The sequence below is a fragment of the Aspergillus eucalypticola genome (genome assembly GCF_003184535.1).
Source record: "Aspergillus eucalypticola CBS 122712 chromosome Unknown BO83scaffold_37, whole genome shotgun sequence".
Taxonomy (NCBI): Eukaryota; Fungi; Ascomycota; class Eurotiomycetes; order Eurotiales; family Aspergillaceae; genus Aspergillus; species Aspergillus eucalypticola.
The window spans coordinates 63,310-86,934 of record NW_020290311.1 but is presented as its reverse complement, the minus strand read 5'-3'; the positions used below and the strand labels follow the sequence as shown (position 1 = coordinate 86,934).

The 23,625-nt window shown below is 52.7% G+C and overlaps 6 protein-coding genes across 6 annotated transcripts; 5 read left to right on the top strand and 1 right to left on the bottom strand.

Annotated features, from left to right (window-relative positions):
• Positions 1–1,285: 1,285 nt before the first annotated feature.
• On the top strand, positions 1,286–2,402 carry BO83DRAFT_324301 (INSIG family protein; the record flags this gene model as incomplete). The annotated part of the gene is made up of 3 exons (XM_025527971.1): positions 1,286–1,975; positions 2,040–2,166; positions 2,215–2,402. The coding sequence occupies 3 exons, from the start codon at positions 1,286–1,288 to the stop codon at positions 2,400–2,402; spliced, it is 1,005 nt and encodes a 334-aa protein (XP_025383045.1).
• A 1,075-nt stretch (positions 2,403–3,477) lies between these two features.
• On the top strand, positions 3,478–5,750 carry BO83DRAFT_382691 (phosphoribosylaminoimidazolecarboxamide formyltransferase/IMP cyclohydrolase). Its single transcript, XM_025532288.1, has 4 exons — positions 3,478–3,540; positions 3,719–3,845; positions 3,912–5,397; positions 5,450–5,750. The coding sequence occupies exons 1-4, from the start codon at positions 3,522–3,524 to the stop codon at positions 5,603–5,605; spliced, it is 1,788 nt and encodes a 595-aa protein (XP_025383044.1). The 5' UTR covers positions 3,478–3,521; the 3' UTR covers positions 5,606–5,750.
• Positions 5,751–7,672: 1,922 nt separating this feature from the next.
• BO83DRAFT_441440 (clathrin heavy chain) lies at positions 7,673–13,663 on the top strand. Its single transcript, XM_025536337.1, has 6 exons — positions 7,673–7,895; positions 7,971–7,991; positions 8,103–8,129; positions 8,212–8,583; positions 8,652–12,875; positions 12,936–13,663. Exons 1-6 carry the CDS (start codon positions 7,857–7,859, stop codon positions 13,290–13,292), a joined length of 5,040 nt encoding a protein of 1,679 aa, XP_025383043.1. The 5' UTR covers positions 7,673–7,856; the 3' UTR covers positions 13,293–13,663.
• Positions 13,664–14,936: 1,273 nt separating this feature from the next.
• On the top strand, positions 14,937–16,301 carry BO83DRAFT_403201 (uncharacterized protein; the record flags this gene model as incomplete). Its single annotated transcript, XM_025533601.1, has 8 exons — positions 14,937–14,993; positions 15,035–15,083; positions 15,114–15,217; positions 15,341–15,414; positions 15,547–15,597; positions 15,702–15,774; positions 15,872–16,135; positions 16,179–16,301. The coding sequence occupies 8 exons, from the start codon at positions 14,937–14,939 to the stop codon at positions 16,299–16,301; spliced, it is 795 nt and encodes a 264-aa protein (XP_025383042.1).
• Positions 15,938–20,142, top strand: BO83DRAFT_382689 (pyruvate carboxylase). The gene is made up of 3 exons (XM_025532287.1): positions 15,938–16,000; positions 16,231–19,840; positions 19,900–20,142. Exons 2-3 carry the CDS (start codon positions 16,370–16,372, stop codon positions 20,005–20,007), a joined length of 3,579 nt encoding a protein of 1,192 aa, XP_025383041.1. The 5' UTR covers positions 15,938–16,000; positions 16,231–16,369; the 3' UTR covers positions 20,008–20,142.
• BO83DRAFT_382688 (putative carboxylesterase) lies at positions 20,134–22,529 on the bottom strand. The gene is made up of 5 exons (XM_025532286.1): positions 21,871–22,529; positions 21,793–21,816; positions 21,444–21,722; positions 20,284–21,384; positions 20,134–20,154 (listed from the first exon to the last, which is right to left on the bottom strand). The coding sequence occupies exons 1-4, from the start codon at positions 22,208–22,210 to the stop codon at positions 20,393–20,395; spliced, it is 1,635 nt and encodes a 544-aa protein (XP_025383040.1). The 5' UTR covers positions 22,211–22,529; the 3' UTR covers positions 20,134–20,154; positions 20,284–20,392.
• Positions 22,530–23,625: the final 1,096 nt, after the last annotated feature.

Here is a 23,625-nt window from a genome sequence, read left to right as displayed (position 1 = left end):
TGCGGGGTGTACATGTTAAGCTGCATAAGTAGCGGGGACGGTCGTATTAGAACAAGTATCATCCGCCCAAGACAGCTCTGAATGGCATCACTACTAATGATAGACACGTCCAAGAGGAGATATCATTGGAGGTATGATTTCCAATGCAGGGTGAAACTACGGTGACACACTTGGTGTAATAGTCGGTGCACAAGCTCGAGGGGAAGGAGGAGGTCGTGACGTGGAAGCTGCTCTTTAGTTGGGTGAGTTGACGTCCCTGAGTCAAGGATTAGCAACCATGACATTGTGGATTTTCTCCGACTCGATCTCTTCCCGAATTTACATGTGCTAGAGAAGCAAGGGCGACGAGGGGATTTCCGAAATGTGAGGTTGAGCCAGGGTCATACGGCATACTGGTACCCTAGGCCACATCCCTATACTGTGCTGACCAGACAGATGATAAAATTCAGCCAAAAGTTTTCAGAGAGTGCGCAGAGACAGAGTATGACTCTGACGGACTCTTCTTGTCATCATGAAATCGGTTGGGACGAGAGTGTTTTGGCGGGTTCCTTTTCGTGGCGGCAGCTGGAGGTGGTGGAGCTAAGACTGTTTTACATGTGATCGCAGGATGAGCTGCTCATTACGGAGTATGGCTTCCCCCAACATTCCTTCGGCCTCTCTTGCATCCTCACTGCTCCGGATAGTTCAGGGTTTCCTGGCTCTGCACCACTTTGCATTTTTTATTTTAATTATTCTTACTACACAGGGTCACACCATCCATTACTAGCTTTTTCCATATATTATTCCAAAGCAATTGCCATTCATTTTCCCCATTAAGTGGTTCTCAATTCCTTTCCCCCTTAGAGTGTCCTCTGCCGATCCGCCGCAAATCTTGCACCCCCAGTTACTGCCGGTAGTGTTGCTCCACTAGGCCGCTGGCACGAACAGATCTGCCTCCAGCCTCCCCTTTACTATTATTTGGCTGTCTGTGTGCTTGCAGCTCCAGCAACGCTCTGGCCTTTCCCTTCTCCTCTCGCCTTCTCCCCCACCTCGGACACGCTCCTTCACGCAGACAGGACAATTGTGCGAAAGGAGTCGACCTACCGATATTTAACCGCGGGTGGGCTGACGGCTGATGTTGCTGGAGCCGGTGGATCACGATATCTGATTACAGTGTCGAGTTGAAGATTTCCCGCGCCTGAGTCAAATAACCACTGCCCCCTTCACGCCTCTCGCTGTTTCTTCTACAGCTCCCCTCTCCCTTCATCCCCTCCCTTGAATATCTGGAACCAGCATCCCGCCTAGCATGTCTGACGAGCCTACGATCCTTCGCCCGCGTCCGCGACGTGTGTTCGATCTCACGCCTGAAGAACCCTCTACTCCAGTGGAACCCTCCAACCCGGACCTGCTCGCCCCTAAAGATGCCGGCTCTACCAGTGTCAGCCGCAATGCTTCGATCATGAACTTGACCTCTTCGACGCTGTATGGCATTTACTCTCCCACTGCATTTGACAGCTCTCGTGACGACTCGAGTCCCTGGGGGACGGAAGCCCATACGCCTCAATCAGGAAGCCCGAGAATCCAGCCTGAAGCTCCAGCTCCAGCTCCAGGCAAACTTCAGCGGACACGATCACGGCTTAGCCACGGCCTGTTTCGGGGCGTCATCCTTCCGCAGGCGCTGAAGAGCGCCTTCCTCTTGGGCTTTGGCGTTGTCTATGGTGTCATCACAATTCACTTGCATGAGAATCATTGGATCACGCCGGTGAAGTTGGAGAATACACACTACTACGGATCATGGCAGTATCTTGCTTTCTGGGGTGTGGCCGGCGTCGTTTTGGGCAACATTCTTCCTTGGTTCGATCAGTTTTCGGATGAAATTATTGGCAGCCCTAAGCAGGCAAAAGGGTCGAGCGACCCCGAGACTGCAGACCGTACTCTCTCGTGGGTTTCAGTGGTTCGCAGCGTTGGCGCGTTTGTGGGAATTGCATTTGCCATGGTAAGCAAAAATCCAGCACCCAGCGTTTATTGCTTCAATACTAATCCGGCTCTGTATCTTACAGCGCCGACTACCCTGGGAGTCCACAACTCAAGCATCACTGACCCTCGCGCTCGTGAACCCCGTCCTATGGTACCTCATCGACCGCACACGGACCGGTTTCGTTTTGTCAACCGTTGTTGGATTGGCCGGTATGGGAATAGTACTGGGACTCAAGCCTGACTTGATTCCGTCTGCAGAGACTTCGGCTTTTGCAGCAAGCAAATTCGACGTCACCGGATGGGGATATGGGCTGGCTGTTGAGATGTCACAGGAAAGCATAGCAGTAAGGACCTGGGTTGCCAGCGTCCTTTTCTGCGCATGCGTCTGCTTTGGAAACATTGGCCGGCAGCTTGCCATTGGAGCCCAGCGCGAGTCGCTAAAGTGACGCGAGAACAGGACCGTACCCCTTCTCATCCCAACATATTTAATTGATACCGGGGTCTTGGTATACCCTAGTACTCCACTTTCTTAATGCAAAAATTCTCCTTCCTTTGGCCACGTGCAGTTTCTCAGAGACAAGTCTGTTACTAGATAGATGATCCGTTGGGCCAAAAGCCATGGCGACGAGATTATGAAAATCGACTACGAACTCCGTTTACACGAAGTGAAAATATGGATCAGTTTAGATATTAAGCAGAGATTGTAGAATCAATCATTGCAGTCCCTTCCACCGAACGTAAGTTCAAGTCAGACACTGCACCCAAGATCGATACTCTGCCAGAGGCAGTTTCTCTCCATTCTGTATGACGATTTCCGTACTTCATCGGCTATACAGACCCCTTAGGGAAAGATATCCTCGCAGGAACGCTTTTTGAAGAATGTTGATTTTGCGTTGTTCATGTAGAAGAAAAGAAAAAAAAAAATTCAAAGCGAAGCGGCCGAGCAAGGCTTTTGTAGTGGATTGTTTGTGGCCTGTGCGTAGATCATGTGACTGCACGTGATTACCGTTATTTGTGCATATTTGTATTAATAAGCACATTGTGCATAAATAGCCGACGTCAATGCTAATCCTAATAGGGTAAGCACCTGCCACAGGTCCGTCTGGCGTCTTTCCCGCGGGTTTGGAGCTACGACAGATGGCGGTTAGTAATCGATAGTATCTTGGTCACCCGCCAGGTCCGAAAGCGGCGAAGGACCCCGCGGCGGGACATCGAGGAGAAATTGAGGGAACTTCAATCGACCTTGCCTGTGATCAGTCGCAAAGGTTTTTAAAATTATATTATCTCTGCCATTGATCAACCCCCGGTCTCCACGATAACATAACAAACCTGGAGGCCATTATAACCCCCCATTTCCTCTCATTTCCAGGTACGTACCTTAACGTTTTCTTTGCCTTGTTCTTGATGTTGCTCGTGCTCTGTGTGCGGAGCTCCCAGTTGATCGTCCCGGAGGGGCTGTGGGGGGGGGGGGCCTTTTTATTCGACCTGAACAATTTTTCCCTCTTCATCATTCCTGACTCTGTGCTTCTCTGCTCTAGTGACCTCTTCACTGTCAGTATCTCAGGATGTCTCAACAAAAGTCAGGTAAGTCAATTATATTTCTTGTCTCCCGTCTTCAATTCTTTTTCTTGATCGGGTACTTTTCGAGACCTGTCAAGTAGTGGACTTGGTCCGATACCTGTCCCCACAATTTGGCATTTCTGTTACTTGCGAGAATCCAGAGTATCTGGGGCTAATTGCATTCTTCAAATCCCATCTATAGCCATCCTTTCCGTTTACGACAAGACCGGGCTGCTTGACCTGGCCAAGGGCCTCGTCAAGCACAATGTCCGGTTGCTCGCCTCTGGTGGTACCGCGAGATTGATTCGGGAGGCGGGATTCCCCGTTGAGTGAGTCACCATATTGCTATGGTCATGACTGGGTCTCTCAAGACCTCAAAACTGATGGTCGATCAGAGATGTCTCCGCCATCACCCATGCCCCGGAGATGCTCGGTGGCCGTGTCAAGACTCTTCACCCCGCTGTCCACGGTGGTATCCTTGCCCGTGATATCGAGTCTGACGAGAAGGATCTGGCCGACCAGAACATTGCCAAGGTGGACTTCGTGGTCTGCAACCTGTACCCCTTCAAGGAGACCGTCAACAAGGTGAACGTCACCATCGAGGAGGCTGTTGAGGAGATCGACATTGGCGGAGTCACCCTCCTCCGTGCTGCTGCCAAGAACCACTCCCGCGTTACCATCCTCTCGGACCCCCAGGACTACCCTGAATTCCTCAAGGAGCTGGAAGCCGGTGAGATTACCGACGCCAGCCGCAAGTCCTACGCTCTCAAGGCTTTTGAGCACACCGCCGACTACGACACTGCTATCTCCGGTTTCTTCCGCAAGCAGTATGCAGGAAACGGCGAGCAGTACATGCCTCTCCGCTACGGCACCAACCCCCACCAGAAGCCCGCTTCTGCTTTCATGACTCAAGGCAAGCTTCCTTTCAAGGCCCTGAACGGAGCCCCTGGCTACGTCAACCTGCTTGATGCTCTCAACGCTTGGGCTCTCGTCAAGGAACTCAAGCAGGCCCTCGGCCTGCCGGCTGCGGCCAGCTTCAAGCACGTGTCGCCGGCCGGTGCTGCCGTCGGTGTGCCCTTGAGCGAGAAGGAGCGTAAGGTCTACATGGTCGATGACATTGCTGGCATTGAGTCTTCCGGTCTGGCTCAGGCCTACGCACGTGCCCGTGGTGCCGACCGTATGTCCAGCTTCGGTGACATTCTCGCCCTCAGCGACGTTGTTGACGTCCCCACTGCTAAGATCATCTCCCGCGAGGTCTCCGACGGTGTCATCGCCGCCGGCTACACTCCTGAGGCTCTGCAGATCCTTTCCAAGAAGAAGGGTGGTAAGTACCTTGTCCTGCAGATGGATGAGAACTACGTGCCTGCTGCGGAGGAGACCCGTACTCTGTACGGTGTTCAGCTCACCCAGCACCGCAACGACATTGTGATCACCCCCCAGAAGACCTTCAACACCGTCATCACCCCCAAGGACCTGAAGGCTCTTCCCGAGAGTGCTCTGCGGGACCTTACCGTGGCAACCATTGCCCTCAAGTACACTCAGTCGAACTCTGTGTGCTACGCTCTGAATGGCCAAATTGTCGGTCTCGGTGCTGGCCAGCAGAGCCGTATCCACTGCACTCGTCTGGCCGGTGACAAGGCAGACAACTGGTGGATGCGCTTCCACGACCGTGTGCTCAACATCAAGTGGAAGCAGGGCACCAAGCGCCCCGACAAGAGCAACGCCATTGATTTGCTCTGCTCCGGACAGACCCCTCGTACCGATGCTGAGAAGGCCGAGTACGAGCGTGTCTTCGAGGAAGTTCCCGCTCCCTTCACCCAGGAAGAGCGCGACGCTTGGCTCAAGAACCTGGGAGATGTTGTTGTCTCCTCGGATGCTTTCGTAAGTCTGCTTCCAATACTATGCGTGACGCTTACTGACCTCAATGACGCAGTTCCCCTTCATTGACAACGTCTTCCGTGCTGCCCGCTCTGGTGTCAAGTACATCGCCGCCCCCAGCGGTAGCCAGAACGACAGCGCCGTCTTCGAGACTTCGGAGAAGCTTGGCATTGTGTTCGTCGAGCAGGGCACTCGCTTGTTCCACCACTAAGCGATGTATTATCCTGTTTCATGTCTAGGGTTTATGTTTAAACTAGTTGCATGATAACGCTTGTGTTTTCTTCATGAATTTTTATACCTACGTCTTTTACCAGAGGAGATAAGCCTGTAGTAGCGATATCCCAATCAAAAGTGACTTCAAGTGACTCGACTTGACGGGTGCGGATCAGAAAGCCCACCCTGCAAATAAAACGGCAAGAATGTCGCAAAGCACTACAGCGTCTGTAGTAGTAGTCCGGCTCGGTAGCATTAGGTTCAATCTGCAGTCCATATCATAGTATAGAAGTGATCGAAAAAAAAATAGTTTACCCACCAGATACATTTGATGTTGTATTGTAGACAGTGGGTTACTGAAAATAGCAACAATCAAGTGACGCGTCATTGCATATCTAGCTAGATGGCGAATGCAAAACGGTGCATGATGCATGATGGAACTATGTAACTTTGATTTTGTGTCTCACATTGAGTTTGGCGTGTTTTGAATTCAATTAGCATAGTATCTAGTGGATTCCTTGCCTGCTAGGATGTGCCGATGTAGGTACCCGGCTCATTCGGTTCCCCGGAGTCGGCCTCCTTGCTTTATCGAATTTCTACTCAAGTACTAAATGGAATGAATATGGAGGCTGTGGCTGGTAGTTTACAGTCAACATTTGTGAGGTGAGATTCTATGTTAATGCTGGCTTCATCAGTTTTAGTGAAGATTATACAAGTTGGTAGAAGTGGATGGTAGACCTCGTTTATATATATTGACTAGAATGTGAAAGATTGATGGCTCGTAAGTTCAACTGGCCGAAATGACATTACATCAACATAGAATTGAGGCGCTATGACTATGATATATTCTTGATCAAGCTCATACAGTTGTCGAGAGCAGATAGACGTCCTGGTGTACGTCTTTAGCACCCTGATGTAGTGGAATACCAAGTGCTCGGTGTCACCATACCTGACGTCATTGTGTGGGTGTCGGAGTATCCGGAGGTTTAGAATACGCGGTACGTACCGCCGACATACCAACAAAGTGATTATGCCAAACAACTCTCAGCCTACATGAATTTGCCCGCAATATTCCATCCGTCAGATGGATTGACATTATTGTACTAGTTCTGCTGTTAATCAATTATATCATGGTTCTGTAGAGTAAAGTCATTAAACGAGTTCATATAGGGCTTCTGTCCTAAAGGCGAAACATATCTGTTAGGAACAGCTACAATTCGAGTCATATCAAAGCCGATAGAAGCCTACAGACAAGCGGGCCATGGCCAAATTTGTTCACAAGTAGGTCAATTCCTTGCCTGATGACCTGATCTAGTCATCCCATCAATCCGGGCCACGCTGACAAGTGATTGAGTAGAAGAGGCTATCGATGCAGCCCGTACGAAGTCAGGAATGGTGGGAGATTGTACGTGTGAGAGAATAGAATTGGCTGTTGCTTTCACTGCCGGGCAACACCAATTTCAATTTCTTTGGCCGGGTTGATGCCGTGAATAATATGATGAATATTAGTTCAGGAAGTGATCAGTCTGGAAAGACTAACACCAATGGCGGATTGCTATACGGAACGCCCCTTTGTCTAGAACTGGAGAAAGGGAAAGTAATGTGAAATTGAGATCCACCCACATATGTATGTATGCATGCAGCTCATATTGAATTCAAGTGAGCTAGCTTACCGAGTCAATTCTCATAATTTTCAATTCCCAGGAAAAGTAGTGACTGCCTTCATAACCTGCCATACATTTGTTACGCTCCCTATAGAATGGTAGAGAAGGCCACCTGTATACAAGTCAAGGCTTGATGCCCCCACGTGTACAGCTCGGAGAAAAAAAAGCAAGCACCCACCAGACACCGAACAAACGCATCGATCTTCCAGCCGACCTTAGTCTCAATCTAAATATAACGCCACTGAGAGTTTCTCACTTCACAGACCGTCTCAAACAAACCCGTTGGGCCCAGGCACCGGCTGGTACCCCTGGTGGCTGCACGTGACGAGAGCCCCATAAGCGACACCTCAGCAACGTCGCCCGCGCCGGCCTCCTGAGGTCACTTTCCGCTTCCCCAGTCTCGCCTTCCCATTCCCTAATCCCTATTTGACGTACTTTACCTTCTCCTTCCCTCTCTCACCTTCTCTTCTCTTACTCATACCCTCAATTTCTTCTTCTTCTTCTCCTTTCCTTTGCTATCCGGCGGAATCTTTTGCGTGGCGTTTTTGTTGGGTGGATGAGGTCGTCCTGCGGCCTTAAGTAAATATGGCTCCTCTACCGATCAAGTTTACGGAGCTTCTTAATGTGAGTCCCATCAACACTTCGTCTTCGAATTGCCTGCGATATAGGAACTGACCATTGTATCTTCATCTTCTTTAGCTCACGAATGCCGAAATTGCGGTATGTGTTGACGCTCAATCGGGCGATGGCCTTCACGCCCAACCCGGGGACGCGCCCGCTTGTCCCCCCCTCCTGTAGAGGAACCTCTCACTTACGTCTTATTCATTTTAGCCGGCATCGATTGGATTCAACTCATGTGTGAGTAGTGCCTCTCTATACTCTTTCACCCCATCTTCACTTTCCACGTGATAGCGCTAATGATCGTGTCGCTTCCGTACAGACCCTAGAATCAGACAACTTCGTGTGTGTCCGGCAAAAGCTCACCGAGGAGGACAAGCCGCAAGTTATCATCATTAACCTGAAGAACAACAATGAAGTCATCAAGCGCCCGATCAATGCGGATAGTGCTATCATGCACTGGAACCGTAACATCATTGCTCTCAAGGCCCAAGGGCGCACAATCCAGATCTTCGACCTGACGGCGAAGCAGAAGCTGAAGTCGTCGGTCATGAATGAGGATGTTGTGTACTGGAAATGGTTCAATGAGAAGTGCCTGGGCTTGGTGACAGAGAGCTCTGTCTTCCACTGGGATGTCTTCGACCCTACCCAGACTAACCCTCAGAAGGTCTTCGATAGGCTTCCTAACCTCAGTGTACGTATAACCAAGATCGCCAGGTATTGGGAGAATTTCCATCCATACTAACGCTTTCTTGCTTCCAGGGTTGTCAAATTATCAACTACCGTGTTAATGATGACGAGAAGTGGATGGTGGTAGTCGGAATCAGCTCGCAGGGAGGCCGTGTGGTGGGATCAATGCAGTTGTACTCCAAGGACCGTGGGATCTCTCAGTTCATCGAGGGTCACGCAGCTGCTTTCGCCTCGATCCGTGTCGAGGGATCTCCCCTCGAACACAAGCTCTTTACCTTCGCTGTTCGAACACAGACCGGTGCTAAATTGCAGATCGCTGAAATTGACCACCAAGAGCCGAACCCGAGGTTCCAGAAGAAGGCCGTCGAGGTATACTTCCCCCAGGAGGCGGTGAATGATTTCCCAGTTGCTATGCAGGTTTCCAGGAAGTACGACATTGTGTATCTGGTCACCAAGTATGGCTTCATTCACCTCTACGACCTCGAGACCGGCACTTGCATCTTCATGAACCGTATCTCTAGCGAAACGATATTCACTACTGCTCCCGATTCCGATTCTGCTGGTCTGGTCGGCGTGAACCGCAAGGGTCAAGTTCTGTCTGTCAGTGTCGATGAGAATACTATCGTCCAGTACCTGATGGAGAACCCGGCCATGTCTGGTCTCGCAGTGAAACTTGCTTCCAAGGCTGGACTTCCTGGTGCGGATCACCTGTACCAGCAGCAGTTCGACAACCTCATCACACAAGGCAACTACTCTGAAGCCGCCAAGATTGCCGCAAACTCGCCCCGTGGCTTTTTGCGTACCCCGGAGACCATCAACCGCTTCAAGAATGCTCCCCAGACCGGACAGGGGATGTCCGTCATCCTTCAGTACTTCGGAATGCTTTTGGATAAGGGCTCTTTGAACAAATATGAGAGTGTTGAGCTTGTCCGTCCCGTTTTGCAACAGAACAGGAAGCACCTCCTTGAGAAGTGGATGCGCGAGAACAAGCTCGAAGGATCCGAGGAACTGGGTGATATTGTTCGACCATACGATATGAACACCGCCCTGGCTATCTACTTGCAGGCCAACGTTCCTCACAAGGTTATCGCTGGATTTGCAGAGACGGGTCAGTTTGACAAGATTCTCAGCTATTCGAAACAGGTTGGATACCAGCCGGATTACACCCAGCTCCTGCAACACATCGTTCGTGTGAATCCGGAGAAAGGTGCTGAGTTTGCTACTCAGCTTGCCAACGAGGAGTCTGGTGCTCTCATCGACCTGGACCGCGTCGTAGATGTCTTCCTGTCCCAGAACATGATCCAGCAGGCCACTTCATTCCTACTGGATGCTCTGAAGGATAACAAGCCTGAACATGGTCACCTGCAGACACGCTTGCTCGAGATGAACCTTGTCAATGCCCCCCAGGTCGCCGATGCCATCCTTGGCAACGAAATCTTCACCCACTACGACCGCCCTCGTATCTCTCAGCTTTGCGAGAATGCAGGCCTCATCCAACGTGCACTTGAGAACACCGACGACCCCGTGGCCATCAAGCGTAATATCGTCCGCACCGACAAGCTGAGCCCTGAGTGGTTGATGGAATATTTCGGTCGTCTCTCCGTTGAGCAGACTCTTGATTGCATGGACACAATGTTGCAGGTTAACATTCGCCAGAACTTGCAAGCGGTTGTTCAGATCTGCACCAAGTTCTCTGACTTGTTGGGGCCCCAGCAACTTATCAGCCTGCTCGAGAAGTACCGCACTGCTGAGGGTCTCTACTATTACCTTGGCAGCATTGTCAACCTTAGCGAAGACCCTGAGGTCCACTTCAAGTACATTGAGGCCGCCACCGCCATGGGCCAGATCACTGAAGTTGAACGGATTTGCCGTGAGAGCAACTACTACAATCCGGATAAGGTCAAGAACTTCCTCAAGGAGGCCAAGCTGACGGAGCAACTGCCGCTGATCATCGTCTGTGACCGTTTCAACTTCATTCATGATTTGGTCCTTTATCTGTACCAGAACCAACAGTACAAGTCCATCGAGGTGTACGTACAGCGTGTCAACCCATCGCGTGCTCCCGCTGTCATTGGTGGCCTGCTGGACGTTGATTGCGAAGAGAGCATCATCAAGAATCTCCTCTCTACTGTTGACCCATCGGTGATCCCTATTGATGAACTCGTTTCAGAGGTCGAGAGCAGAAACAGGCTCAAGTTGCTGTTGCCCTTCCTTGAAGCCACTCTTGCTACGGGTAACCAGCAGCAGGCTGTCTACAACGCTCTCGCGAAGATCTATATTGATAGCAACAACAATCCCGAGAAGTTCCTTAAGGAGAACGATCTGTACGACACTCTCACCGTTGGAAAGTACTGCGAGAAGCGTGACCCGAACCTGGCATACATTGCCTACCGGAAGGGACAGAATGATCTCGAACTGATCAATATCACCAATGAGAACGCTATGTACCGTGCCCAGGCACGCTACCTCGTGGAGAGAGCCGATTCGGAGATCTGGTCCTTCGTTCTCAGCGAGAACAACATGCATCGGCGTTCACTTGTCGACCAGGTCATTGCGACCGCTGTGCCTGAGTCGACTGAGCCCGACAAAGTGTCTATCGCTGTCAAGGCTTTCCTCGAAGCTGATCTACCCGGCGAGCTGATCGAGTTGCTTGAGAAGATCATTCTCGAGCCCTCTCCTTTCAGCGACAACGGCAGTCTGCAGAACTTGCTCATGCTCACAGCTGCCAAGGCTGATAAGGGACGCCTGATGGATTACATCCATCAGCTCAACGAGTTCAGCCCCGATGAAATCGCCGAGATGTGCATTTCGGTCGGTCTTTACGAGGAGGCCTTTGAGATCTACAAGAAGGTAAACAACTTCATTGCCGCCGTCAACGTCTTGGTTGAGAACATTGTTAGCATTGACCGCGCGCAAGAATTTGCGGAGCGTGTCGAGCTACCGGAGGTGTGGAGCAAGGTTGCCAAGGCCCAGCTGGATGGTCTTCGGGTGTCCGACTCCATCGAGTCCTATATCCGTGCCGGCGATCCCGCGAACTACAACGAGGTCATCGAAACGGCTACGCATGCTGGCAAGGATGAAGACCTCGTCAAGTATCTCAAAATGGCCCGTAAGACCTTGCGTGAGCCTGCCATTGACACGGGTCTTGCTTTCTGTTACGCCCGTCTCGATCAGCTTTCGGAGCTCGAGGATTTCCTGCGGACGACCAACGTTGCAGATGTCGAGGCTTCCGGTGACAAAGCTTATGAGGAGGGCTACCACCAGGCTGCCAAGATTTTCTACACCAGCATTTCCAACTGGGCCAAATTGGCAACGACCTTGGTGCACCTGGAAGATTACCAGGCAGCCGTGGAATGCGCACGCAAAGCCAACAGTGTTAAGGTTTGGAAGCAGGTCAACGAAGCTTGTGTTAACAAGAAGGAGTTCCGCCTTGCCCAAATTTGCGGTCTCAACCTGATCGTTCACGCGGAAGAGCTTCAGGATCTTGTGCGCCAGTATGAGCGCAATGGCTACTTTGACGAGCTCATTGCGGTTCTGGAGGCTGGCCTGGGTCTGGAACGGGCGCATATGGGCATGTTCACCGAATTGGGCATTGCCCTCTCTAAGTACCACCCCGACCGGGTGATGGAACACCTCAAGCTCTTCTGGTCTCGCATTAATATCCCAAAGATGATTCGGGCCTGCGAGGACGCAAGTCTCTGGCCAGAGCTGGTCTTCTTGTACTGCCACTATGATGAGTGGGACAACGCTGCATTGGCAATGATGGAGCGTGCTGCCGATGCCTGGGAGCACCACTCGTTCAAGGACATCATCGTCAAGGTGGCCAACCTGGAAATCTACTACCGTGCGCTCAACTTCTATCTGCAAGAACAACCTTTGCTCCTCACCGACTTGCTACAGGTGCTCACTGCTCGGATTGACGTCAACCGTGTCGTGCGCATTTTCCAGGCTTCGGACAACATTCCTCTGATCAAGCCGTTCCTGCTCAATGTCCAAACCCAGAACAAGAGGGCCGTAAACGATGCCATCAACGACTTGTTGATCGAGGAGGAGGATTACAAGACCCTCCGTGACTCGGTCGATAACTACGACAACTTCGATGCCGTGGCACTCGCCCAGCGGTTGGAGAAGCATGATCTGATCTTCTTCCGCCAGATCGCAGCTAACATTTACCGTAACAACAAGCGCTGGGAGAAGTCGATCTCCTTGTCCAAGCAAGACAAGCTCTACAAGGATGCCATCGAGACTTCCGCCATCTCCGGCAAGTCGGATGTTGTCGAGGATCTTCTTCGCTACGTGAGTCAATTCTCTTTCCACTTAATCGCGCTCAAGGATATATTCTGACTCCGCTTCTAGTTTGTCGATATTGGCAGCCGCGAATGCTACGTTGGCATGCTGTATGCCTGCTACGACCTCATCCGGCCCGACGTTATTCTCGAGCTTTCGTGGCGCCATGGTCTTAACGACTTCACCATGCCCTTCATGATCAATTTCTTGTGCGAGCAGACGCGCACGATCGAGATGTTGAAGAAGGACAACGAAGAACGCAAGTCGCGCGAAGTGACTCAGAAGACGGAGGAGGACAACACCCCGATTCTGGGCGGCACGCGGTTGATGTTGACCCAGGGCCCGGCAGCGCCGGCGCCAAGCCCCATGGCGTTTGGACAGGCCAACGGAATCACACCGCAGGCTACCGGTTTCCGCCCTTTCTAGACGCATGTCAGTCACGCTCTCCTTGGATCCTCTTCTGAAGAAACCTCATTTGGCCCCGTGTATGTATAGCATGAGCGATGGATGATCTACTGCTGGGCTTGGGTAGGACAGTAAAGCCTTGACAGCTGTAAAAGTGTCGTCAGCTGATGGGCTTGCTGTTCCACCTGGCCGGGCTTTTCTCCCCTTTACTTGATGTTCCTTCTCATCCCTTACGTTTTGTCCATGATTTGCTGCCCATTCTACCTTTTATTTCACCCCACTAGATGTATTTCATAGGCCTTGAAAATCTGTGCATTCAGTTTACAGACCTCCGGGTGGTCGCGGGCTTTTGTCATACTTAGTTCAATTATAATTGACGTTCGATCTTGATTCGACATTCGGCTCGTAGTACACGTCGGCACTTTGGTATTGGAGACCGAATGATCTACGCCTAGATCTCGGCAGTTGGTCCCGTAGACGGGGGTTAACTCCTCGCCCAGGACGCCAATTACTAGTAGCTATATCCTAATTCCAACAGAGCACGCCATCGTTTATACTGTTCATAGCCACTACACTGGGTCTTCTAGACGAGATAGCGATCTAAGATCTAGCATCTCCCCGGTTAAATCGAAGGAGAAGCACTCGGTTGAAGGGAAGTGCGTAGAGGAGAGGGAGCCAGGGAAAGAATTTAGCCCGTCCATGCAGGATTGGAGGAACAACCGAGTTGATAGGTAAGGGAGCAGTGACACCCCGGGCGGAGGATTTGCGTGGACGGGAGATGCAGCGATAAGGATTTAGCCCGGGGTAACGGACAGACGGAAGAGGTAGGGGAACACTGCAGGAGGGGAACGGAGATGGGTGGATGCAATCAACGTTATATATACAGCCCTGTTAACAACGCTTAATTACTACGCAACTTTTCGAGCAAGGAACGCAGGAGATAGATTAGAACCCAGGAGGAGGGAAGGTTCTCACCATTGACACTAACTACGGAATTATTGTCATACCACCAGTAGCAATCTATCTTTCGGCACTAAGAGCCGAAAAGAGCATTTTTTTTTTTTCTTATCACATGCCTATTATAATCCCAATTATCCGATGAAAACACAAGATCAGACAAGGGGACTGGTACACCAGGGGCAATACCAAGTAGATCTAGAACCGGAGATGTGAGGCCCGGTGTGAGATTTAGGGAAGGCAAGTCTTGTCCCGGCGGGTGGGATTTTCTGCACGCCAGGTCATGGGAACCAGTGGAAACCAGGCTATCGATGGAATCGGCCATCCACTCCGGCGTGGTTTCACTTTTATATGGGTAATCTGATCCCTTCCCCTACTCGATGGGGAAATTGCCAGCCTAGATGAGCGGACAAAGAACAGCTAGTCTACATAGCCGACGTGCGTTTTTCTCTTGTCATTTAAACTACTAGGCACAGGCGGGATGCCAATAGTTCCAGCTTGGCCGAGGTAGATCATAGGCAACGTTTGGGGGGGGGGGGGGAGGGGGGGATCGTTTAGTAAAATCATTATATGAAATTATGAGCTTGGCCCGGACTTACCATCCACCGAAGCGCCTCGCATCGATGGCCCATGGTGCGACGATCGCAGAAACTGCCAAGCTGATAGATGCAATTTGGGTGAGGGCTGAATCGGTGCAAAGAGGGCACGATGCATGGCTCGGTCACAAAGTACGTACACCGGGCTGGACTGACTGGGGGGGCTGGCGTGCTCTCGCTCGGATGATTCTTGCCAGCTTCTGGATGAAGATCCCCGTCGCCTATCGCCGGAGATACGGTGGGGAAGGTCTGGGTTTTGGTTCGTTTACAGACGGCTACATGATATCAGGGCAGGAGAGGCCGATGTTGCTAGGTAACCTTGACGAAACGTCTTTCCCGAGCTTGGAACGCTCCATGAGCTCTGGCAGGCATGAATTAGCCCGAGCACCCGAGGTAAGGAAGAGAACGCGACGCCTGAACTACCCGATGCATTTTCGGTATAGATGTGAGAGTGATGCTGGAGCGAGAGTGTGTGCATGGTAGCTAAGCTACATAGCGTGCAAGATGTAAGAAAAGCAAGCCATCGTTGCCGCCAGGTATTCACGCGGGAAACTATCCATTGACCGAGCGTCCATGGCGATGATCCAACTGTGAATGGACGACAACCCCCACCAAACTGTAATCTTTCTGACAGCCAATGAATCCGGACGAACGGAGGCACTGCAACCCTACCCAAGAGAAGCAAAAAAAGAGCAGAAAGGCAAATGGACTGAGCCAGACAGACAGGCCGAGCATGACATTCCATGGGTCACCAACCCACATGCTGCAGCCCGGTGTGCCGGTGAAGGTCGAGCTTCTGGGGAGGGGGGCGTCTACTAGCGCCGTAATGAAATTACCCACTGCACTCTGGACTGGAGCCACTTTACTATGGCGATAGCTTACAGTCCAGGGCCCAGCGGTGTAATCTGATTACAGTACCGCCTGCCAATCGTGCCGCAGCGTCATCGCCCGTCCGGGATCCCCTCCTCCGCCTTGCGCTGACCTGCCCCTCCGCTCCTCTGCTTTGGCTCGCCGGGCAGCCGCTGGATGAGGGTCATCATCCCCAAGTACTTCTATGCCCTCCTCTCCTCCCTCTCTCCCTCTTCTTCCTCCCAACTTTCTCATCTCATTCCTCTCCTCACGCGCATCATCCTCTTGAGGTCCTTCCCCTCCTCCTCATCCTCCTTTTTCCGTCGGGTAAGTCGCCGGATCCCTCCAATTGAGTTCCCTAATCCTCCCACGATTTCCCCGCGCTCTCCCACGCTTTCCCGTTCCGAAACCGGGCCTTTTTCTTCCCCGGAAGCACCTTCTCCCCAGGTGACTCACGCCAACGTATCACTGCTCCGTTTTCTGGCTTGCTTTTTTTTCTTCCGAGCATCATTGGATCATTCGGCTAACTCGTATACTATATTTCCCTTCATCCCCAGCTCCCTGTGTCTTCTCTCTCTCATCTAGATCTCCTCTGAATAGCTCTCCATCTTCCCTTCCTATACTCTAGCTCCCCACCCTCCCCCTCCCACCCTTATCCATCCTTATCAACAAGCACACACACACACCCCGCCCGCCATGGCTGCTCCCCGTCAGCCCGAGGAGGCGGTCGATGACACCGAGTTCATCGATGACCACCATGACCAGCACAGGGACTCTGTCCACACCCGTCTGCGTGCCAATTCGGCCATCATGCAGTTCCAGAAGATCCTTGTTGCCAACCGTGGTGAAATCCCCATTCGTATCTTCCGGACGGCCCATGAGCTGTCCCTGCAGACTGTCGCCGTCTACTCCCACGAGGACCGTCTCTCCATGCACCGTCAGAAGGCCGATGAGGCCTACATGATTGGCAAGCGCGGTCAATATACACCGGTCGGGGCCTACTTGGCCATTGATGAGATCGTCAAGATTGCTCTTGAGCATGGTGTGCACCTGATCCACCCGGGTTATGGTTTCCTGTCCGAGAACGCCGAGTTTGCCCGCAAGGTGGAGCAGAACGGCATGGTTTTCGTCGGCCCTACCCCCCAGACCATTGAGAGCCTTGGTGACAAGGTCTCCGCCCGTCAGCTGGCTATCAGCTGCGACGTGCCCGTCGTGCCTGGTACCCCGGGCCCTGTCGAGCGCTACGAGGAGGTCAAGGCCTTCACCGACACCTACGGCTTCCCCATCATTATCAAGGCCGCCTTCGGTGGTGGTGGTCGTGGTATGCGTGTCGTCCGCGACCAGGCCGAACTGCGTGACTCCTTCGAGCGTGCCACCTCCGAGGCCCGCTCTGCCTTTGGCAACGGCACCGTCTTCGTTGAACGTTTCCTCGACCGCCCCAAGCACATTGAAGTCCAGCTGCTGGGTGACAACCACGGCAACGTCGTCCACCTGTTCGAGCGTGACTGCTCTGTCCAGCGTCGTCACCAGAAGGTCGTTGAGATTGCCCCGGCCAAGGATCTGCCTGCCGACGTCCGTGACCGCATCCTGGCTGATGCTGTCAAGCTGGCCAAGTCGGTCAACTACCGCAACGCCGGTACTGCAGAGTTCCTGGTCGACCAGCAGAACCGCTACTACTTCATTGAGATCAACCCCCGTATCCAGGTCGAGCACACTATCACCGAAGAGATCACGGGCATTGATATCGTTGCTGCTCAGATCCAGATTGCGGCTGGTGCTACCCTGGAACAGCTGGGCCTGACCCAGGACCGCATCTCCACTCGTGGATTCGCTATTCAGTGCCGTATCACCACCGAGGACCCCTCCAAGGGCTTCTCCCCCGACACCGGTAAGATCGAGGTCTACCGCTCTGCCGGTGGTAACGGTGTCCGTCTGGATGGTGGAAACGGTTTCGCCGGTGCCATCATCACCCCTCACTACGACTCCATGCTGGTCAAGTGTACCTGCCGTGGTTCCACCTACGAGATCGCCCGCCGCAAGGTCGTTCGTGCCTTGGTCGAGTTCCGTATCCGTGGTGTCAAGACCAACATTCCTTTCCTCACTTCTCTTCTGAGTCACCCTGTCTTCGTCGACGGTACTTGCTGGACCACGTTCATTGATGACACTCCCGAGCTGTTCGCCCTCGTCGGCAGCCAGAACCGTGCCCAGAAGCTGCTGGCTTACCTGGGTGATGTGGCTGTCAACGGTAGCAGCATCAAGGGCCAGATCGGCGAGCCCAAGCTCAAGGGCGATATCATCAAGCCCATCCTGCATGACGCTGCCGGCAAGCCCCTCGACGTCTCTGTCCCCGCTACCAAGGGATGGAAGCAGATCTTGGACAGCGAGGGTCCCGAGGCTTTCGCCCGCGCTGTGCGTGCCAACAAGGGCTGCTTGATCATGGATACTACCTGGCGTGACGCCCACCAGTCGCTGCTGGCCACGCGTGTGCGTACCATTGACCTCCTGAACATCGCCCACGAGACTAGCCACGCCCTCGCCAACGCCTACAGTTTGGAATGCTGGGGTGGTGCCACCTTCGATGTCGCCATGCGCTTCCTGTACGAGGACCCCTGGGACCGTCTTCGCAAGCTGCGCAAGGCCGTTCCCAACATCCCCTTCCAGATGTTGCTCCGTGGTGCCAACGGTGTTGCCTACTCTTCCCTCCCCGACAACGCCATCTACCACTTCTGTAAGCAGGCCAAGAAGTGCGGTGTTGACATCTTCCGTGTCTTCGATGCTCTCAACGACGTTGACCAGCTCGAGGTCGGTATTAAGGCTGTTCACGCTGCTGAGGGTGTTGTTGAGGCTACTATCTGCTACAGTGGTGACATGCTCAACCCCAGCAAGAAGTACAACCTGCCTTACTACCTCGACCTTGTCGACAAGGTGGTGCAGTTCAAGCCCCACGTCTTGGGTATCAAGGACATGGCTGGTGTGCTGAAGCCCCAGGCTGCTCGTCTGCTGATCGGCTCCATCCGCGAGCGCTACCCCGACCTTCCCATCCACGTGCACACCCACGACTCCGCCGGTACCGGTGTGGCTTCTATGATTGCTTGCGCCCAGGCCGGTGCTGATGCTGTTGATGCTGCCACGGACAGTCTTTCCGGCATGACCTCCCAGCCCAGCATTGGTGCTATCCTCGCTTCCCTCGAGGGAACCGAGCACGACCCTGGCCTCAACTCGTCCCAGGTGCGCGCTCTTGACACCTACTGGGCCCAGCTGCGTCTCCTTTACTCGCCCTTCGAGGCGGGTCTGACCGGTCCCGACCCCGAGGTCTACGAGCACGAGATCCCCGGTGGTCAGTTGACCAACCTGATCTTCCAGGCCAGCCAGCTTGGTCTGGGCCAGCAGTGGGCTGAGACGAAGAAGGCCTACGAGTCTGCCAACGATCTTTTGGGCGATGTTGTCAAGGTCACTCCCACTTCCAAGGTGGTTGGTGACTTGGCTCAGTTCATGGTCTCGAACAAGTTGACCGCTGAAGATGTGATTGCCCGCGCCGGCGAGCTTGACTTCCCCGGTTCCGTGCTGGAATTCCTCGAGGGTCTCATGGGCCAGCCCTACGGTGGATTCCCCGAGCCTCTGCGCTCTCGCGCTCTGCGTGACCGTCGCAAGCTCGACAAGCGCCCTGGTCTGTACCTTGAGCCCCTTGACCTGGCCAAGATCAAGGCCCAGATCCGGGAGAACTATGGCGCAGCCACCGAGTACGACGTGGCCAGCTATGCCATGTACCCCAAGGTCTTCGAGGATTACAAGAAGTTTGTCGCCAAGTTTGGTGATCTGTCCGTCCTGCCCACGCGTTACTTCTTGGCCAAGCCCGAGATCGGCGAGGAATTCCACGTCGAGCTGGAGAAGGGTAAGGTGCTGATCCTGAAGTTGTTGGCCATCGGTCCCCTCTCCGAGCAGACCGGTCAGCGCGAGGTCTTCTACGAAGTCAACGGTGAGGTTCGCCAGGTTAGCGTGGACGACAAGAAGGCGTCCGTCGAGAACACCGCCCGCCCCAAGGCTGAGCTGGGTGACAGCAGCCAGGTCGGTGCTCCTATGAGCGGTGTGGTTGTCGAGATTCGTGTCCACGACGGCTTGGAAGTCAAGAAGGGTGACCCCATTGCCGTTCTGAGCGCCATGAAGATGGTATGTGCAACCCTAGAACTATCAATCAAAACCCATGATCAGCCGCTAACATTCAATAGGAAATGGTTATCTCTGCTCCCCACAGTGGCAAGGTCTCCAGCTTGCTGGTCAAGGAAGGTGACTCGGTGGATGGCCAGGATCTCGTGTGCAAGATCGTCAAGGCCTAGAAGAGTAACACCGTTATGACGGCAATGTTTGAAAAGCTAATGTCGATGTTGATGTCCTTGCGACCGGCTTATTTTTCCTCACGCTGAACAAGGACACTATGCCAATATTCTTTTTTTTTTTTTTTTTTTTTTTTTAGATTAGAGCGTCTGTTATGTTTATGAAATATTTTGGGTTGGGATTGGGTTATTTCCATATTTATGCCACAGCTTATTTACGATCAATGGTTGTCGGGGACATACTATGTCAACCATATGAATGACAAGTGATTCTAAAACATCAGTCCAGATATTCGTAGTCTCTAGTAGATGCAGCATATAGAGACATCATGTGATATATACAGGATCAATGCCCTCTCCATAAGTCAGAGGCATTGAATCCCTTCCTTTAGAGCTTCGCAGCAGAAGCCTCCGGTTCTCCCACCTCCCGCAACGCCTTCCAGACGCGCATCGCCTCATCCCAAAGCGCAGTATCCTGCACAATCTCAACCGACCCATCAGGCTTCAAGGTCCTCATCTCCCGATGATGCGTCGTACCCCACTTCACATCCCCCTCCCCATGAACAAACCTAATAAACGGATCAATCAAAGCCCGCCGAATTACACCCTTCTCCTCCGGCTCCAACACATGCCCATTCCCCCAGAACCAAATCGGATAATCACTAGAATGCGTAACCTCCCAGTCGGGCGGAATATTGGCATCCACACACTTAGCCCGCCACTCAATCCGATACCGATAAAGCAAATGTCCCGCCCCGCCACTAGCAAGAGCATGAATCAGCCCGCGCTGCATATCATGCACCTGCATCTTGGCATACACCCGCCCGAAGGCATCATTGTCCCAGTTCTTGCAGCACGATGGTAACTTGCCGTCCGGGTAGTGGAGCTTCATGAGCGTGTCCACGACGTGGCGCGGGTAATCTGCGAGAAGTCTGGAATGGAGAGCGGAGACACTGTCGGATTGTGGTGGGAACCAGGCGGCGTAGAGGTGTCGCTCGTCGCGGCATTCGCCGAGCATGATGCGGATGTTGCGTGCGGAGAGGGTGCGCGCGAAGGCTCCGCTGTCTAGGGATTTGAAGAGAGTGGGTTGGATGAAGGCTGAGTCGGAGGTTGGGCGGTATTGGTTTAGTTGCACGCTCATGGCGGCGTCGAGGAGAGTTTGGGAGGGGAGGGACCGGAGATGGGAGATCTTCTCGGCCCAGGGGAGGGTGCTGGGGATGTTTAGGGCTGAGAGGAGTTGATCGAATTGTTCTTGGGCGGAGGCTGGAGATTTGGGCTGTACGGCGGCGGCGTTGGACCAGATGCAGGCTTGTTTGATTATTGCTTGGGAGGCGGGGAATTGGAGGTCGTAGGCGAGTTGGTAGAATGTTGAGTAGGCGCCTGGTTGGGTTTAGTTTTGCGGCTTCGCATAGGGGAGAGGGGGTGAAAAGGCAACTCACCGGCCGAGTATCCGGAGACGGTGATCTGGGATGGGTTGCCGCCGAAGAGGCTGATGTTGTCCCTCGTCCATTCTAGGGCTAGACGTTGGTCCCAGAAGCCGTGATTGCCTGCTGTTTCGCCTACAGAGGAGGCGTCCTTCTCGATCTCCGAGGAGTATAAGAAACCGAAGACGTTCAGCCGGTAGGCTGGAAGGACGACAATGGCGTTGAGTCCAGCATCGCCTAGTAGGGCTGCGGCCGAGAATCCGTTCGGGTGGCCGAATTGTAGCCAGCCTCCGTCTAAGATGTGAAATCATCAGTATTAGATTCAAGGAATGAGTTGTAGGCACTTTCAGAGGGGCGCGCATACGGATGAAGAAAAGAACCGGCCAGCCTATAGGAACATTTTATTAGCTTCGGCTGATATGTCAAGGACCACGATACTTACCTTCCTTGGGGGGCTCGCCTAGCGGTACCCACACGCTGGCTTCAAAGCAGTCCTCTGTGAACCCCTTCGTGTACGGACGACCCATGAAGCTGGGCTGCGGACAGACAGCAGCGTCTTGGTCGCAAGGGGCGGGTTGGTCTTTGGTGCCGTAGGAATAAGACTCGGGCAGCTTCTGTGCCCGGCGCCATCTCTCAGGAGGAGGAAGGGCATATCGTACAGATCCAAAATAGTGACAGAGGGGCTGGTTAGTCGCTTTTGAGTGCAGAGTGGTGCCCTGAATGTAGCCACGATGGGCCAGGGACTTCAAGTAGGGATGACCAAATGTCTCCAGAAGTGCCATTGTGGGCTGGGAGAATGAATATATATATGGCGGGTCGTCTTAGAGCTCTTGTGGTATAATAGAGAGTGAGAAATGGTCGAAGGCTATGGCACACGAGGTTCCATGGATAGATATAGCCCCAGAAAGGGCCGTTCTGACCGACGGCATCTCCGCACGAGGGGGAGGGCGCTCGCGTCTTTAGCGCATGATAAGGGTCCCGATGGCCGAAATCTTGGCGGGCGGTGGAGACTCAGGGGGAAGAACTGACGAATCCTATGATAAGTGATATGATTGCTAGATCGTCGGCAAATATAGCCTATAGAATGATAAGATATAGCGGAAATGTAAAGGGGGGACGCGGACGCTGAACCATGATAAACGGTCAAGATGGGCGAGGCATATCAAAGCGGCCCGCGGGGAAGCTGAATTCGTTCCGCTTCGGCCCCAGATTTGGATGCCGCTCGTTGCCTGAGGCATAAAATGCATGGGTCGGCAGTAGGATGGAGTGATGGCCTGTTCCTCGGCCGTGTCTGCCTGTCACTCACACTTTTCCTCTAGCTTCTGATGCATGTGTACGCTGTGCGCAAATGCTAAGCCAGTGCCTATGATGATGTTCATTTCAGGGTCCCAAGTCTGTGTGTTATACGGTTCAACACCTCCATTGTATGCTGCGCCATTTCCGAATAGATGACAGATGCCATCAAATATATCCTCAGCTAGTTAGTTGCACATTACCCCGCTCATTGAAGATAAACAGTCTCTAGACACAGTGCAGATATTGATGCTTCACAGGAAGAGAACAGACGGTACTTTTTCTCTCTGCGCAGTTACTCTTCGATCCCCGCATTTGGCAGAGCACCTGACGTCAAGCCATCATGGATGAATTCCATTGGCACACGACCAACTCTGCACATCGTTTAATTGGATTGTTTCCGCCTAAGAGAGCTGATTAATCCCAAATAACTTGTGATACTTTGGAAACTATCCGTGGATCGACGTATACGATTTCCCAGAGATGATGAATCATTGCCGTTGTCAAAGAAGCTTTTGCATTCCTAGGACCGGGGTCCCCAAGCCATTACTGCCCATTACTGGTTCATGGACGTACTTTTGCCCCCTCAGACCTATGGGCCTGCCTCTTGCTGCATCATCATACCTAGGGTCTGGTTCACAGCACTCGGAGGGTGGCTGACTTACCCCTCTCTTACTTTGGGAATCTCTTATAAGGAGCTGTTGTCGTCCCGGGTATTTGCTCAGATCGGTAAAAACAACTCCTGTATCGAGAACACACTGAAACTAAGCTAACCGGTAAGTTGAAGTCTTGATTTCGAGTTCGCCCTCTTCAATATCGATCAGCTGGACTCTGTTTCTTTGATTATCTGTCGTTGAGATGACACCGGAGCCTCCCGGTCACATGATGAAAGAGCTATGTAACC

Coding starts and splice junctions, on each gene's coding strand:
- BO83DRAFT_382691 (XM_025532288.1), top strand. Junction 3,846..3,911: donor GAGGCGGGATTCCCCGTTGA/GTGAGTCACCAT, acceptor ATGGTCGATCAG/AGATGTCTCCGCCATCACCC. Junction 5,398..5,449: donor TTGTCTCCTCGGATGCTTTC/GTAAGTCTGCTT, acceptor TCAATGACGCAG/TTCCCCTTCATTGACAACGT.
- BO83DRAFT_441440 (XM_025536337.1), top strand. CDS start 7,857: ATGGCTCCTCTACCGATCAAGTTTACGGAGCTTCTTAAT. Junction 7,896..7,970: donor AGTTTACGGAGCTTCTTAAT/GTGAGTCCCATC, acceptor CATCTTCTTTAG/CTCACGAATGCCGAAATTGC. Junction 8,130..8,211: donor CGATTGGATTCAACTCATGT/GTGAGTAGTGCC, acceptor GCTTCCGTACAG/ACCCTAGAATCAGACAACTT.
- BO83DRAFT_382689 (XM_025532287.1), top strand. CDS start 16,370: ATGGCTGCTCCCCGTCAGCCCGAGGAGGCGGTCGATGACACCGAGTTC. Junction 19,841..19,899: donor TTCTGAGCGCCATGAAGATG/GTATGTGCAACC, acceptor AACATTCAATAG/GAAATGGTTATCTCTGCTCC.
- BO83DRAFT_382688 (XM_025532286.1), bottom strand. CDS start 22,210: ATGGCACTTCTGGAGACATTTGGTCATCCCTACTTGAAGTCCCTGGCC. Junction 21,723..21,792: donor GCCGGTTCTTTTCTTCATCC/GTATGCGCGCCC, acceptor TTCACATCTTAG/ACGGAGGCTGGCTACAATTC. Junction 21,385..21,443: donor CGTCTCCGGATACTCGGCCG/GTGAGTTGCCTT, acceptor AAACCCAACCAG/GCGCCTACTCAACATTCTAC.